General features: G+C 37.2%; 1 protein-coding gene across 2 annotated transcripts in view; it reads left to right on the top strand.

The window, feature by feature from the left end:
- The window catches only part of LOC113537760 (VPS10 domain-containing receptor SorCS1), a 206,090-nt gene that overhangs the window by 100,472 nt on the left and 88,302 nt on the right, over positions 1–17,316 (top strand). For both annotated transcript variants that reach the window (XR_008301031.1, XM_026932397.3), the window contains exon 2: positions 9,853–9,920. Coding sequence is in view for 1 of the 2 variants with exons in the window: in XM_026932397.3 (XP_026788198.3) it covers positions 9,853–9,920 (68 nt within the window). In the remaining variant the exon portion in view is untranslated. The remainder of the gene's footprint in view (positions 1–9,852; positions 9,921–17,316) is intronic.

Genomic DNA, 17,316 nt, shown 5'->3' on the forward strand with positions numbered 1-17,316 from the left:
CACACACACGCACACACACTTTTTTCAATTAAGCAGGTCGATAGAGAGTGACCATGCATCCCATTTTAAAAATTGTGTCAAGTGTTATCTCTGCCATACGGCTATGAGCTAAACGATGATTTATTACTCAAATAAATGCTGGTTTCAGAGACATCATTCATTTGGAACGCCGGTTGCCAAACAGAGAGTGAGAGGTGCGTGTGTGTCTGTGCGTGCATGTGCATATGTATGCACGCACACGCACACATTCTAAGTATCATTTGCACTCTCTTCCTTTCTCTCTTCTTACAGACACACTTATTTGCTCTGAAATATGCAAACAACACATTTCTCTGTGCATTATGCAGAATGTGCCACTCTGTCACTGTCTTTGTGCCAGGTTGCAGTGTGTCACTGAATTAAAGTTGAAAGACTGTGTCCTGTGCAGATTCTCTGCTTTAAAACAGTAGGTGGTTGCTTATAAGCAAATATCATAACAATGGAATTACTTAAATACAACTCACACTCGTTTAGGAATGTTGGTACACTTACTTTGATCCAAATTACAAATTACAATGCTTTTATTCAGATATAAAAGCATGTTAAGGGAGTTTATATGCAGATGCTTATATTTGACAAACAAATTTAAGTTAAGAAAATAACACAAGGACTGAAAACCATATTAAGAAATCCCACATGACTCTTGATTTAGGACAAATGTTGTTCTTTCGGCTGCTCCCATTAGGGGTCACTACAGCGGATCATTGGTCTGCATGATTGATTTGGCACAGTGTTTACACCGGATGCCCTTCCTGACACAACCCACTCAATTTATCCGGGCATGGGACCAGCGCTGGGAGTGCACTGTCTTGTGCAACCCCAGTGGCTTGGGTTGGTTCCCAGCCTGGGAATCGAACCTGGGCCACGGTGGTGAGGGCGCCGAGGCCTAACCACTAGTCCTCCAAGAAACCTATTTAGGACAAATGTCACCTCTTTGAATCCTAGGAAATAATTGATGAAATTTGAATCCTATGAAATAATTGGTGATAAAACTCTGAATGTCAGCTTATTGATTTATTAACTACATTACATCAGTATAACTGTTTTTCCATGGATAGCTTATTCCGGTGACTTGGCTACTTTGCTGTGAAACTTAGCTAGCTACTTGCTTTATGTGGGTTTTTTGTGTCTAGATAGATGTTTGGCATCTGCTGGGATAACACCAGGGTCCCTCATCTCCCAAACCTACCAGCCCCCTTAATTTTTTCAATGAATTAACTAAATAAAGAAATGTTGACACGTTTTATGGTTTATGCTTTCAAATACTTATTATATAATAATGTGCATTTTAACACAATTTTGTATTATATTTATTGAGTGATGTTTGCAGAATAATTTTGGATTTTTGGATTTATGAGCCTTTGGATTTATGAGACGACCATTCACGTGGTTGAATTTGAACATTTTCTACCGTATATAGATCTGAAAATGACAGATTTTCCTGAACAAAAATGTGTTTCTTTTTTTTGCATGCAGTTTAATCTGAAGTAAAGTTTTAGCATTTTAAAATCTGTGAAAGTGAAAAGTGAAAAGGGAGAAATTGCATTTCCACTGAGAGGCACCAACACTGTATTAAAGCAACTGCTATTTACCAATTTTATTTATTTTTAGGATATTGACTGACATGTTTTTTTATCAGACATTCTGCCCCTCTACATCAGCATCATCCACATTAGAATCTGTCTCATCACCTGAGTAATAGTCACTTGAGGCATGTAACCACCAACCTCAAAAACATATCTTCATTTGACTTGATTTTTTGGCAAAAAAAAAATTCTTAGGCCATTTAAACATTTAAAAGCTTTGTTTCCTTTCATCTATACATACTGTAAGCACTCTTATCTGTCCATTGTGGACATTCTAACATCTGATTACAAATGGAGTTTAATTAGACTTATGTCCATTTTGCTATGTCATCTTTAGGCAGGCCGTTGTGTTAGTCACACTGGCTCTTACATAAAAATGTATCCTAAATAAAAACATTTCCACGTTGTTTATATATTGTATATATTATACACATATATTTATGTTTTCTTAAAGTAGAGATGTGAATATTGTTTATCTATTTTTGACACAGCAACATCTGATGGGCTTTACCAGACCGCCACACGTATCTCCTGATTGGTATGCTACCAGTCTGGCGCTGTAAAGATCACGTAATACATATATCCTATATTTATATTTCCAGTATTTTTCAACCACGTTGTTTACTTGTTTCCCTGGATAAGTAAGGACCACAACTTGTCATAGCTTGTCAACCATAGCACATAGTCACATTGGGGTTGTGCGTTGTGCCAAGGCACTGATGTGTTTTCATACGTTCCTGTGCAGATCAAGTCTGAAATCTGGGTATCTGACAGTCTGACATGCTGGTCCCCATCAAACCAAGCCTGGAAGAAATTCGCCTTAACTGAAAGACAACAGCGTTTGTTAATATTCAAGCTCAGGAACATGATGCCAGCTAATCTGAGAAGATTATCTAAATGAAATAACCTGAACCGATCTCTGAAAAATCGTACTCTTAAAGTTGTCAACCTTTTGTGTTTGCCTATCAAAACTAAATATAGATAAGGCACATCTTCTTACCCTGCCTCTATTCTAGTCCTTAAGGCAGTGCATAAGGAGGTGAGATAACACTATACATCAACAGATATTTGGTAGAGATTAAATTGTTAAAAATTTCATGGCTAGAATTTCAGGTTTACTTGCCCCACTCCACTGCAAAGTCAAGGGTCACACTTAGAATCAATACAGTATCAGAGCTAAAAATGAATAAGTATAGCAATGTAAACTTTCAGGATAAAACCTCGATGCCAATTACAGATTATTTTAAACAAGTACCAAAGGCACTCATCTGGTGAAAGGTATAATTCTGCCAATACTAAACATATATATGGAGTTCAGAGTTCAAAAAGTTTCCTGTGTCAAGGAAGTATTTTGTCTTTTTGTGCATGCATGTTTGAGGATCTTTAACCCTTTTCTTTTTAGAATCCAAAGACAAAGAGGCTGCGAAAGCCAGGAGTGTGAGCTGGCAACGGATACTATCAGCACAAGCAATACTCAAGAGAAACCAAAAACTGCAGCTTTCTAACCAAAAACTGCAGCTATACCATTGGGAGCAATTTGAGCTTTTTCATAGTGAAATTTCCAGTGTGGTCATACTTTCAATCTGTACCGATCTCAAGTTGTATAAAAAATATGCAAGTTTTAAGGTTATGAACAAAATAATATTCTGATTTCACTGATTTTGTACTGCTCGGAATAGTAAAACTTTTAATCTTGCATGTAAATACAACTTTACTCACAAAAAAGTTTGTGTATTCAGCAGGCACCTTTATCCAAAGCAACTAACAATTAAGACATTTAAAGTATATAACTGAGGGAACAGCAGTGGCTGTCTGGCAGTCCTGAGATTTAAACTCTCGACCCTCTGGTTACTCGCCTAAATCCTTATTCATCAAACTACTATTTATCTGTAAGAAATAAGCAGTAGGGCTGTGAAATTAGCTCCTGGCACAGAAGAAAAAAAAAAAGCTTGAGCTTTACTGCCCTCTCATTTAACTGCCTACTGTCATGCAGACGCAAGCAGCTTATTAACTATTTTAGGGTTATGAGTTTTGATTAAGCTTGTCATACAGTATTTATCCGTTTATAACATTGTGAGACTATTATACAAATCTGAAGAACATTGTCTTGTGTTTTCAGTGTTCCAGTGAGTGATATTACAAATGCATTAGTTAGATAAAAAGACAGCTTGCTATGTTTATAGCAGTAGGTGTAGATCATGATTATCTCAATTGTACTGCAGTCTTTCTAAAAAATACAAAGTAGAAGATGAAATACTGCATTAAACTAGTGTATATGAAAATACAAAATTCTGACTAGATGCAGTTTTGCGCTCCATCAGACACATAGATTCTGAGCAAGCAGGAAAGAGGTCAGTTCACTTTCTGTGGTTGGGGTAAAAGTTGTGACATGAGTTGACATGAACGATGACTAATTCCGATAGGTTCTTTTATGTCACTTGTATCAAATGTATTCCTGCCCACTCAAATCGGCCAGAGAAAAAAGGCAGAAAACAGAAATTCATAAATCTCTTAACTGAAAAAAAAAACATTATTATTATTATTATTATTATTATTATTATTATTATTATTATTATTATTATGATTATGATTATTGCAGTCGATCATAAATTCAAAACAGAACAAAACAGCATCTATAACTAATAGTAACAGATAAATTATGCAAACGATTTGACAGCAGCTTTAAATTGCATTTGGATTTCAGGTACATGGTTTCAGTACGCAAATGCAGTGGAATGTTACTGACCCTATAATTTTATACTGCCATAGACAGAAGGACCATTAAAAGTAGGGTTAATACTTTCTTTTTATCATAAAATTTGATGTTCCAGACTTTTTGAAGTGTATTTCCCCACAGCAATGTTTTCTTTGGCACAAATTAAACTTTATCTATGCATATGTTTTATTTAAACTCCCTACAACACTCACCCAAAAATCCTTGACACTCACTATATCTGCTCGCTTCATAGGATATAACATAAGAGTAATTTATAGGGGTAGTGGTAGCTCAGTGGTGGCTCAGTGGTGAAAGACTCTAGGTTACTGCTCAGGAGGTTCGGGGGTTCAAGCCCTAGCACTACCAAGCTGCCGCTGTTGGGCCCTTGAGCAAGGCCCTTAACCCGCCCTGCTCCAGGGGTACCATATCATACCTGACCCTGTACACTGACCCCAACTTCCTAAGAAGCTGGGGTATGCGAAGAAAAGAATTTCACTTTACTGTATGTGACAAATAAAGGCTTCTTCTTCAGTCTGAGATTCTACAAACGAATGTACTTTTAGGTAGTATCACTTTTAGGACAAATTCTTTTATATTCCATTAGAAAAGATATTCATCAGCCACATGAATATAAAGCATAGAATTAATAGCATGCCTGCTTAAGCTATTCAATATGCTGTACTGTGTTATGTGCACTTACTAGAGTGGGTCTGTCTGAGGCTGAAATCATGTTCACCCTTAAGATTTGTATTTTCTTTACTTCAGAAATGGTGTAACGGACTGGTGCATGCACATACAGCACAATGAGGGTCGTGGACACACGCATGAGCAAGGAGCCTAATACATAATGCACACACACGCCGATACAGACACGCACCGGCACTCGAGGTCACACATAAGCAGTCATTCACTGTCTCACACACAGGCTTAAGTACACTAAGAGGCTTAAAAAGCCCTCCATGCTCCCTCACTCTTCATCCTCCTTTCTTTTTTTTTTAATTCCCACTCACTCACTCACCCACACACACACAACACACACCCACACACATACTTCTAGTCTCACTGACAGTCCTAGTTAGCAAGAGAGCTGAAGCCAGTGTGCGATGCCTGCAGCGGTATCAGCATGCCTTACTGCACCGTCATTAGCATGCACGGCTTTCTTTTGGACATTTAAGGTTAGCAGTTCCCTAGACTCGTTCCCCTTTGCTGCAGTTTAGCTTACGGCACCTATGCACCCCTCTCTCTCTCTCTCTCTCTCTCTCTCTCTCTGCCACACACACACACACACACACACACAGCAAAATGTTTTTAATAAACAGCAGCAGCCTATTTCTACTCATTTCTACTAAGTTTCTTTATCTTGATCTTTCTATTGCTGTACACTACACTTCATAATCTGGAACTAGAGCTGTTGTTAAATCCAAAAATTTCAATTTTGTCATCAGAACATGAGAATATTCCAGGTGCATGGTGGTGTGAGATAAAGTTTTCCCCTTAAATTAGATAAAAAAAATAAATAAAATAAATTAAAAAAAAATTCCCCTTAAATTTTGCACCTATGCTTTTGCAAAAATTATTATTTTTTATTGGCCAAATGTTTTTTTTTATTATTTAGACATTTTGTTTTAATGTTAATGTTTTGCTTTAATTTAAACTTATTTTAAATTAGACTCAACCGTGTGATGTTAGTGATTGCCACATTTGGTGCCAGTCCATCAAATTGAAGATGTAGTGGTGACTGGATATCAGTTGATCATGGTAATCAACTTCATGTGCTAAAGAATTATACCTGCCTTGTTTCAGTTTTTTCAGAAAATGCATTGACCTGAAGTTAGAGTGATGGAGAAACAACTTCCACTTGCACTCAAGTCAAGTTGCAAAAGAAATTACCATTATAAGTCAACACCAAGAACTCACCACTGCAAATTTATTCAAATGTGCACAAGCCACCTCATGCGAAAAGTATAGAACAGCATGGAGCTAAGAGGTAATTTTAGAACACATCAGTTGCCAAGAATTTGCAACCACTTACTAAACATGACAATTTTCTTTAACACAAACCAAAAAGTTTTAACTTGCCAAGACTTGTTTGAATTAAGGATGAGTTTATTAGGTTTATTTGTATGATTTCATTTGATTTGAACAAACATACTCCTGAAGTGCTAAAACTCATGACTCCTTCCATAATGTTAAACAAATGTCTCCTAACAAACAACTTCACCACATCAACGCATAGTTTTTTTCTGTTATACAAGAACTTTTTTTTTTTAAATTCGAGCTATGACTACAGAAACAATAACACATTAAAATGAGCACATTATTATAAACCTATAATTTATGTTACAGCCGGAACTACTGTCTGCAATGGTATAAATGACAACAACTGAAATTGTGATGTACAGTATCATGGTTACTCTATGTTATCAGTGTGTAGTCAGGATAATCTAAAATTCTTTCATATTCAGGTAAATCATGCCTCACTGCACCAATTTCCTCTTTTTAGCCTGTTCCGTAGCTACCAATATCTGTAGCATTTAGAAATTTAGACCCCTTGCTACGGCAGTAGTTTTTAGGGAGACACCCGAAAACTACACTTTTCTGCTTTCCAGCTAAAACAATCAGTCAGTCAGACAAAACACAGATAAAATTTGCATGGAGGAACAGGCAGTTCACTAAAGGGGAAAGGACGCAGGCTGGGGAAGCCACACATTTGCTTCTGGTAGTGGTTACTTTTGCTTCACACCAACTTTATCTAAAATGAACATTGATCTTTGAATTTGCTAGGCTTGGTTTTGTGAGCCAATAGAAACCAAGTAGGTGCGACTCTGATGTCTTTGTTCAGTATAAAATGGAGGAGCTGTTACTTAGCAACTAATGGTCATACCTGACTTTTCACTTGCTGTTTTCTTACAGTTACTTGACCCATATCTGACATAATCTAGCTAATATTAACCCTGCATTCTCTCTGAAATCACATGCCATCATGACTACCAGCAACTGTCTGATTTTGAATCGCCAGTGAGGAAATTAGCATCGCCAGTGCCTGTGGCTTAAACGCCATCCAGAACCAACATAGGGTTGATGTCTGCAACTCAACAGAGCACATGATGGCTTTGTCTATGTGCTACCAAAAAGTCAGAATTAAATAATAAAAGCACAAGATGGATTGTGCTGTCAGTAGGTGGGCTACATGTATACAAGTATGCATATAGTAATTGTATATAGTTTATTATTATGTGCAGCATACTATGTACATGGACCATAGTGCAGACCAGACATGCATTAATGTTAAATATGTAACGTGTTTTTATAAAGTAAGCATAGAAACTCTGCCGGGTGCTCATAAAACCAACCAAGTTTGCAGATTGCAGTTAAATATTAGTTTAAGAAAAACATGTTTATCATTTATGCTGTGAGCATTGCGTTGCCTGTCCGCCAACAGATGCTAGTTTTTTAATGATAAAATTCTTCTTTTTTTCCAGCAAGGATTTTCATGTTTGCGATGTTGGGACATCTGCTGTTCTAACACGTCCGAGTCAACTAAGCATCTAATTACTTGGAGACAGGTTTTGAAATTTATCTGATTTTGAAGTTAATTAAAAAAAAAATACTGGATATACAAATATTTAAAATTTGATTCCTGTCTTTTCCTAGATCATCAGGAAACAATGTACCTTACGATCTAGCTCTCATATCTAGCTTTCCTTTCGTTTAAATGAACATGAACATGAGGTCTGTTCTGAGCCTTGTAGAGGTGGACAGGTGGCAGATGTCGGCGCATAATGAGTGTGATAACAAGCATTATGTGGAAATGTGATTCCACTGCCCAGGTGCACATGTTTCTACCTTGTAGTTGTTGACACGCTGCTGCCTGCGGCTTTTTTTTTTTTTTTTTTTTAACCTGAGCAAAGTCGCACCCCTCACCTGGAGATCAACTTCACACATAAATACAGTACAATACCACATGCACTGCGAGGAAGTCACTAAAATGAAGAAGGAAGATAATACGATGAAATACTTGCTCAGGCAAAACTTTGACCTCCATTAAAATCCACATTAATGTATATTTCACCAGTATCTCTGCCTTTGCAGATGTTCAGCCCTTCCACCAAGTCTTAAAGTAAATAGATCAGAAGTTTTTCATGTGTGCTACTCCTTTTCACTCCAGGCAAACTACAGCATCTTCTCTCTTATATGTTCCCCAAGGAGCATGATTGACCTAGTTAGGAAAGTCTTGTGCAACCAAAGTGTGCTCTAAAGAATATTTGCACAGTGGTACCCAGATTTAGAACATTATGATTAAGTAGTAAAGAATGTCATGATTAACTTGTCACACAGAAAGGTGACAAGTTGGTGTATCTTTCAGAAGAGTTTCACAACAATATGCTCTTGTGTGCAGTGACGCTCTTATGTTAGGAACTGTGAGGGTTTCAAGGTTCTACAAAAGCAGATCTTGACGTTTTCATATTAAGTGCATAGAGTCAGCTCCAGAATTATTTAGACTTGTCATGAAAAAGAGGCAAAAATGAATAAGTAAAATTAGCAACAGATATAGGAAGGCTATATCTCTTTTTCAAATATAAAATGTCTTTCTGCATAACACCTGTTTCAAAATGATTGACATACCTGCAATTGATATTTATTTGCCTGCTGAGAATAACATCAATGAGCCTCTAAAGTCTAACAAAGTTGGAGCCACTTGTAGAAGGATCTTGGATGAGTTCTCCATATAAATTGTTCTACATAGCAAACCTATTTTTATGTTTCAGTGTATCCATCCATCCGTCCATGTGTCCATTCAGGATCCTCATTAGCACGATATGTCAAGAACGAGTGGTTGAATGTTTGTAGGATTTATATGGAATTATCAAAGTAACCAGCAAATGAACTGATTCAATTTTGGCATTGATCCAATCAGGGCCAAGGTCACAGCAAGGTCAAATGTCAGATGTCAGATGTCAAATATTTACTGTTCTCTTCAAGTCTATCCATAAATAGAGATGAAACATGAATTTGTGTGCCATCAGTCTTGTCTGTGTTGATTTGGATGTATGTTTGGGGTCATTATCTTGTTTAAAGATCCATTGAAGGACAAGTCTTAACCTCCATTCAGATTTTGGGTCAAAATATCCACATACTTATAATAGAGTGTAATGTTTATTTTATACAATCATTTTTGCCCCACAATCATGGACCTAATTGTGTATGTACTTCTGGACAGTATGTAATGGCATTACTGTTCTTTTGTTTAAAATATATTTTTAATTTTAATATCTTTCCAATGCCGTCTTTTTCACTTCTCCATATTTTTTTTCTATTACCTGACTGATTGTGCGAAGTGAATTACTTGTTTTAGCAGATGTATTTCAGTGCTTTCTCTGGAGTTATTTTGTGATTAGCATGTACAAACAAATCATCTTTCACCTTCAAGTTATGCAAATATATTAATCACACATTACCATGAGCCATGAGGCTTGAATAATGAAATAACCACATGGTGCTTTTTTCCAGGTAATTCTCATGCTGACCAAGCTGTACGACTTCAACCTTGGCAGTGTCACTGAGAGCTCCCTGTGGAGGTAAGTTTGCAAAAAAAGAATCCTGTAATAAAACTAATTTCGGTGAACACATGTTGCACGTTTTCATAAAGACCTTCAGATCTTCTTTGTGGAAGCTGCTTATGCAGAGTTTGTCTGTAAGGTTCAAATCCTGTTGCAAAACACTGTTTCCTGTTGTTTCTGTATTGCAGCATGTTGGATTCGAAATGAAGCAATAATGATGGGGATAATGTACAAGCTGTCTGCTTTATTGTGAGGATATATACTAAATTTTCCATGAATTTTCCATATTTCAGTCACATCGCTTTTTTTAAACCTAATCTTTCCTTCTCAACAGATGATAAGGAGTTGGTGTCACATTGAGCATGAGTGTGATTGAATGTGATAAATTTAGTAAGAAACGGTAAAGAAATGAATTACCAAAAGGCAAGTAGCTAATAAAGGATAGTGTGAAATATTTAGCATTCACACAATGTTTTATCAGTTAGAGTGGAGTATTTCCAAATCTTTTTTTAATATTCTCCTAAATAGTCATTCTTTAAATGAATCAACACATGAAATAGACTATATTATTCAGTGTTAGATGCGTGTTTTATATAATGGTTCCTGGAAAATAATACAGTCAAAGTAAATAAAATATGTGGATACTAAGGCTGGGAAGGCTTAGCCTGTTTTTTGTTTGTCAAGATTAATGGTAAGGCATTATATTAATACTAATTAAGTCTAATTGATTATAAAATTAACCTTAAGTTGCATCCCTATCAACTATAGCAAAATTCCAACAGAAACAAAAAAAATTCTCATGTTAGAATTTTTATACTGTGCAGTTGACCATGGAGACCCTATCGACGTAAATTCTGTGGATTCTTAATAATTCACACATTTTTTTTTAATTTGGTAGGACGTTAGGAAGGTTAAGGCTAGGTGTGGGGTGGAGTTAGAGTTCATACCTTCTCCTAAAAATTGAAATTTATTTCAATTTTTCATTCAAATAAAATTGGACTTACAGTGGATATAAAACGTCTACATAGCCCTGTTAAAATTGCAGGTTTTTGTGAAAAAAATTAAACCAAGACAAATCATGTCAGACCTTTCCTGTGATACAGCAACCAAAAAAATTCAAGTGGAAAAACTAATAGAAGCATTAACTAATAGAAATGTTAACTATTGCTTTATTGCGGCACTCAGTCTTTTTGGGTAAGAATGAACCAAGTTAGCACACCTTGATGCTGCAATTTTATTCCGCTCTTCCTTGCAAAAATGCTCCAGAGTTATCCGATTGTAAGGGGATCTCCTGTGCACAGCCCTCTTCAAGTCATTCCATGGGTTTTCGATAGGATTTAGATCTGGGCTCTGACTGGGTCATTCCAAAATGTTGATCTTCTTCTTTTGAAGCCATCCTTTGTGCTTTGGGTTGTTATCATGCTGGGAGGTGAATTTATTCTTCATCTTCAGCTGTCTTAACAGAAGCCTGCAGGTTTTGGAGCTATCCACGATACCATCTATCTTGACTAAAACCCCAGTCCCAGATAGATGGAGAAGCAACCACATAGCATGACGCTGCCACCATCACACTTCTCCGTGGGTATGGTGTACGTTGGGTGATAAGCTGTCTTGTTTTTTCACCAAACATATCTTTTAGAATTATGCCCAAAAAGTTCTATCTTGGGCAGATCATATCACATTTTGCCACATTGTTTCAGCAAAATTTAGACAGACTTTGATGTGAGAAAAGGCTTCTCTCTAGTCACCCTACTCCATAGCCAGGACAGGAAGAATACGAGAGATTATTGTCAAATGCAGGGAGTGACTAATACATGCCAGATATTCCTGGAGCTCATTTAATACTGCCGTAGGTCTCTTGGCAGCTTTCCTGATAAGATTTTGTCTGTTCTTTTTTTGTCAATTTTGGAGGGACTTCCTGTTCTTGGTAATGTCATGGTGGTGCCCTATTTTCTCCACTTGTTGATGAGGGCCTTCACGGTGCCCTCAGTGATACATCTAAAGTTTTGGAAATTCTTTTGGACACCTCTTCTGATTAATACCTTTCTAAAATGAGATCCCGTACATGCTTTGTCAGCTCCCTTGTCTGCGGACCATGGCTTCAGCAATCGGATGAAACCAAGGAGATATCAAGAAAATCCTACAGAAATGACTGGTCTATATTTGGGGTTCATCAGTATCACTTCACTGATGACAGGTGAACAGTATGATAATTACTTCTGAACATGAGTTTGAATGTGATTGGTTATTTTCTGAGCTATTATAAAAGAGTGTGCACACAACTATGAAAGCAGTTTTTTCTTATTTTTTCTAAAACATTTCTATTTTTTTCCCCTTGAATTTTGTTGGTTGTTATATCACATTAAAGGTGGAAAAAGATGAAGAAGAAGTGAATTGTGGCCAAGTATGGTGACCCATACTCAGAATTTGTGCTCTGCACACAGTACACACAGTAGTGAACAAACACACACACACCCAGAGCAGTGGGCAGCCTTTTTTTGGCTGCGGCACCAGGGGAGCAGTTGGGGGTTCGGTGCCATGCTCAAGGGTCTCTCCTCAGTCATGATATTGAGGGTGGGAGAGAGCGCTGGTCATTCACTCCCCCCACCTACAATCCCTGCTGGACCTGAGACTCAAACCCACAACCTTCAGGTTCACCTTCGGGTTGCAAGACCAGCTCGCTATCCATTAGGCCACGACTGCCCCCTTGGCATGATTTATTTTGGTTTAATTTTTTACATCACAAAAACCTGCCATTTTAACAGGGGTGTGTAGACGTTTTATATCCACTGTAGTCCAACCACATTGCTCTTGTTCATTTAAATCCATACTCATAATTGCAGTGGTGGAAACCACAATCAATCCTTAAGTTATTATATTTCTTATTGACTGGTCACTTGAATTTAATTAATTTAATCCAAAACTCAATGACACAAAAATAAGTAGCCTATAAATAATGTCAGCTTGGACCTAGTGCTCCAGTAAATAGCCAGAATATCACTGTATGCATTTGAATAATTAGTCTTTAGAGCAGCCAGAAACCCCTTTACAGGGGTAAAGCACAATTTACAGGCCACCTCACCTTTATTTTTTCAAACATAATGAAAGGTTATCGTCCCTCATGGCAAATCAGCTTAGGACCAATTCAAGGTCGACAATATTCATCAATAGTGGTACATATATGGTATTCCTACTGTAATTATCAACTTTACAAAATTAGAAAGAGATCTCACAAGGGAGCAGCGCCAACAAAGATGTAAAGTGAAGCCAACTTTTTTGTAGCAGAACAGCACGAGTACCAGAAGCTCGCTACCGCACACTTTGGTAAATGAATTGAAGTCATCAAGCCCAGACACAAGCAATCGTTTATACTGTATATCAGTAATTCAATTAGTAACAAAACACAAAGTTTATTAATCAAAAGGCAAAATGGAGCTACTCACCCCAGTTATTCAGATAAAGCAGAGCTGGTAAATTAAATTCGATGATAGAGCATGCTGACACTGCTTAAAGCTCAGTGTCCTTGACTTAATGAACCGTGTTTCATTGTAACACAAATGACACACAACAATGATCTATATCATCAGAGCATAATGAATTGTTGTTGTAATCTGTTTACTTTGGATTGGGCGAGTCACGGGCTTCAAAGATTTACCAGATGCGCCTATTATTTCTCTTATACCTACTTCCTTGGACTTTAAAGCAATCCTTTCAGCCTGCTACTGTTCTCTGATTCAGGCGTATTGACAGTGATATGGTACTTTATGACTCACATAAATGTCACGTGTTATTTTTATTTATTTATTTTTTTGCCCCTGTGAATAGCTGTGAACATCTGCAAGTCTCAAAGAGCTTTACAGTTCAGAAAAGCAAGGCACCACAGGCAAAATTTCTGATTTTCTATAGGCTCATAGGCTATTAACATGAGCATGTGTAATTAGCTTTTTGTAACATTGTGGTTCAATTTTGGCCCATTCCCCTTGGCAAGTAATCTTCATTTCAACCAAGGTTAAGAGGTCTACTCTTATACACTCACAATTTCAAAATCCTCTGTACAGTTTCAATGGCATTCAATTCAGGAGATTGTCTAGACCATACAAGGCCTTCTTGAGTTATTTTGCATGTATGTTTTATGTTGTTGTCTTTTTGAAACATCCATCTTCTCCCCAGATTGAGTCTCTTGGCTGATGAATTAAATTCTCCTCTAATATGCCCATTCATGTTTCTTTCACTGATGTATAATGCCCCAGTACCACTTACAGAGCAGCCCCAATTCATGATGCTTCCACCTCCGTGCTTCACTGTAGACATGGTGTCCTTGGGAACATACACAGCCTTTCTTTCTCCAACCATGACAAGTTGAGTTAATGCGTTTTATTTTTGTTTCATCTGACCAGTAAATTGTTCCAAAGGAGTTCCGATTTGTCTAAGTACTTTAGGCATGCCTCTCTGTGCTTCACTGTATTCTCAGTGATGTTTAAGGTCTTTGCTATGGCTCTGTATTTTTTTCCACTCGAATGTTGTTCAATAATATTGTTCCTGAGAACTTTAAGAAGCTCCTCCTTCACCTTCACCATGATTGCTACTTTTTGCATGAAATCTGCATGTTATCTTTGGTTCTATATATTTTAATATAGTGTCCAAATACTTCTTTCCCCTATCAATTTAATTTTTTTTAAACATACATTTTTATGCTTATGAATACGTACTTGTTCATATTAACAAGAGCAAAGTCAAAAGAGATGATGTGTGTAAATTTGAAGTGGATGTATGCACTGGAAATATGTTAAATAACAAAAACAAAAGTGTTTGAATACTTATTTCAGCAATTGATTTTTTTATCAGTTTATATGGAATGTCCACCATAGGAGTGGTTACTTTTGAAATAATAAGATATTAGAACCAGTGCTGGTTTCTCATAGAAGATTAATCAACATCTTCTGACCAATCAGAATCAAACATTCATCAGCGCTGTGGTATAAAATTGTATATTTAATGATCCATTGCCACATTTGCTTGTTTAAACAGGTTGTAAAGACAGTTATAAATTCTCATAGGGTTATAAATGGCAATTAAAAAAAAACCAAACCAAACCAAAAACAAAAATACCTGGGAAATAAACAGGGCCTGGTGAATATCAGAAAGTAGTGAGTATCATATCTTTAGAACATAAAATCAGGCTGATTTGCCACTTAACTGTTGGGGTTTTCAGTAAGGCAGCTCTCATTATCTTAAAACAATTTGGAGCACAGCCTGCTCAGCATGTATGCAGATTTTAAGCTATTAAAAACTAATGAAGGTTTTGAAGTCTATTCTAAAAAGATTCAAGCCACCATTTTATTGAGGGAAAAGAAACATGCTCGAAGTTCAAATAAGGTTCAGACTTTGAATCAAAGCAGTGCCACACACAGAACAGACACCTTGTATCTAAGACAGACGCAATGTACAAGTGTGCCCTTGATCAAAACACTTGAAACATGTGAGTTAGGACATTGTAAAAATAATACTAAATAAATAAAATAAAATCACAAAGTTGTATATACACTCACCAGCCAATTTATTAGGAACAGCAGGCAGGAAAACTTTGCTCTCAGGAAGGACAGCCTCAATTGTTCATGGTATGGATTCCACAATGTGTTAGAAACATTTCCTTCTGGTCCATGTTAACATGACTGCTGTTATGACTTGTGCTTTGTGACACTGTACATTATCAGGCTGAATGCATCCATTAAGAGAAGGTAGATAGTAGAGGCAACTTGTGGCATTAAAGGGTGCACATGGTCAGCAACTGTGGCATTCAAACAATGCTCGATTGGTATTAAGAGTTCCAATATGTACTAAGAAAACATTCCCTGAACTGTTGACACAAGGCAGGTTGGATCCATGGTTTCACCAAATTTTAACCCTAACATTTGCATGTCGCAGCAGAAATTCATCACTTTTTGTGAGCCTGTGCCCACTGTAGCCTCAGAATCCTGTTCCTGGCGGTGCTCTTCTGATGCTGTAGCCCAAGGTTCACTGTGTTGTGCATTCTGTGATGTTTTTCTGCTCACCACAGTTGTACAGAGTGGTTATTTGAGTTACCATAGACTTCCTGTTAGCTCAAACCAGTCTAGCCATTCTCTTCTGACCAATCTCATGAACAAGGATTTTCATCCTGCAGAACCACCATTCACTGGATGTTTTTTTTTTTTTTTTTTTTTTTTTGCAGCATTGTGAGTAAATTCTAGAGTTTGTTGTGCATGAAAATCCCAAGAGATCAGCAGTTTCTAAAATATTCAAACTAGCCCATCTGGCATCAACAACCCTACCACAGTTAAAGTAACTGAGTAACATTCTGATGTTTGATGTGAACATTAACTGAAACTCTTGACCTGTATCTGCATGATATTATGTATTGCTGCCACATGATTGGCTGATTGGACAATTGCATTAATGTGCAGGTGTACCTAATAAAGTGACCAGTGCCGGAAGGTATAAGTTTATGATTTTGTGTGTGTGTGTGAGGTGGGGGTAGTTGTGTGTGTTGTAGTTATTTTTTTAGGAATATACTAAATTTGCAAGTTTGCTACTAAAAGTGAGCTGCTCTTCAAGCATATCCTTGGGCTATAAATGGAACAGCTCGGCTGCAGTAACCTATGCTCCAGAGGAAGAAAAATGCAGCCATTCAAGTTAAACGGCTATAGATTCAGCTACTAAAGCGAATGCTCATTACAGCTGAATGAAATTGGTGACTAAATCTTGCTAAAGTGAAGCTTTTCTATGAGCATCATTTATTTCCTTTCACTCAAGATATCCCATTTTTTTTGCCTTTTTCCTCAGCACCTGTGTGCCAGTGGCAGAGACATTACACAGGTCCAGCCGCACGACATTAAATCACATGTCTTTTGAAATAGCCTATGAGTAGCTGATCGATACAAAGATGATGTAATTTTCCAATAGTCCTGTGTGACCCCTGCGACGGTGCAGAGCAACGGTCATGAATCACCTCCTACCATCTGGGTCCAGAGAGAAAAGTACTGTATTTCATCTGCTCGGTAACCATTTCATTATAAATCTCGACAGGAAAAGAACCCTCCAGAGTCAGGCTATTTATTGTCAGCCCCTGGCAAGAGTTGCTGCTTTATGCTGATCTCAGAACAGCCTCTTTATGAGTTCTTGTAATAGTTAAAGCTCAAGTTAAAGTAAGGGTTTAGTATACCATAAAAGTTGTAGCCAGAACATTTTAGGTTGTGGTTTCTCCTGAACAGAAGAAAATGAAAACTGTTGCAATAAAGTTCAGCTGCCGGTATAGTGCTTTCCGCATGCACATTTCAATGAAACAAAACCACTTATATCAAGGCCCCTATTTAAGCTATGCATCTGATTGCTAGCACAGACATTTTGATTAAGTCTGAATGAGAGATGCCTTATC

This window comes from Pangasianodon hypophthalmus, chromosome 26 (genome assembly GCF_027358585.1).
Source record: "Pangasianodon hypophthalmus isolate fPanHyp1 chromosome 26, fPanHyp1.pri, whole genome shotgun sequence".
Classification (NCBI taxonomy): Eukaryota; Metazoa; Chordata; class Actinopteri; order Siluriformes; family Pangasiidae; genus Pangasianodon; species Pangasianodon hypophthalmus.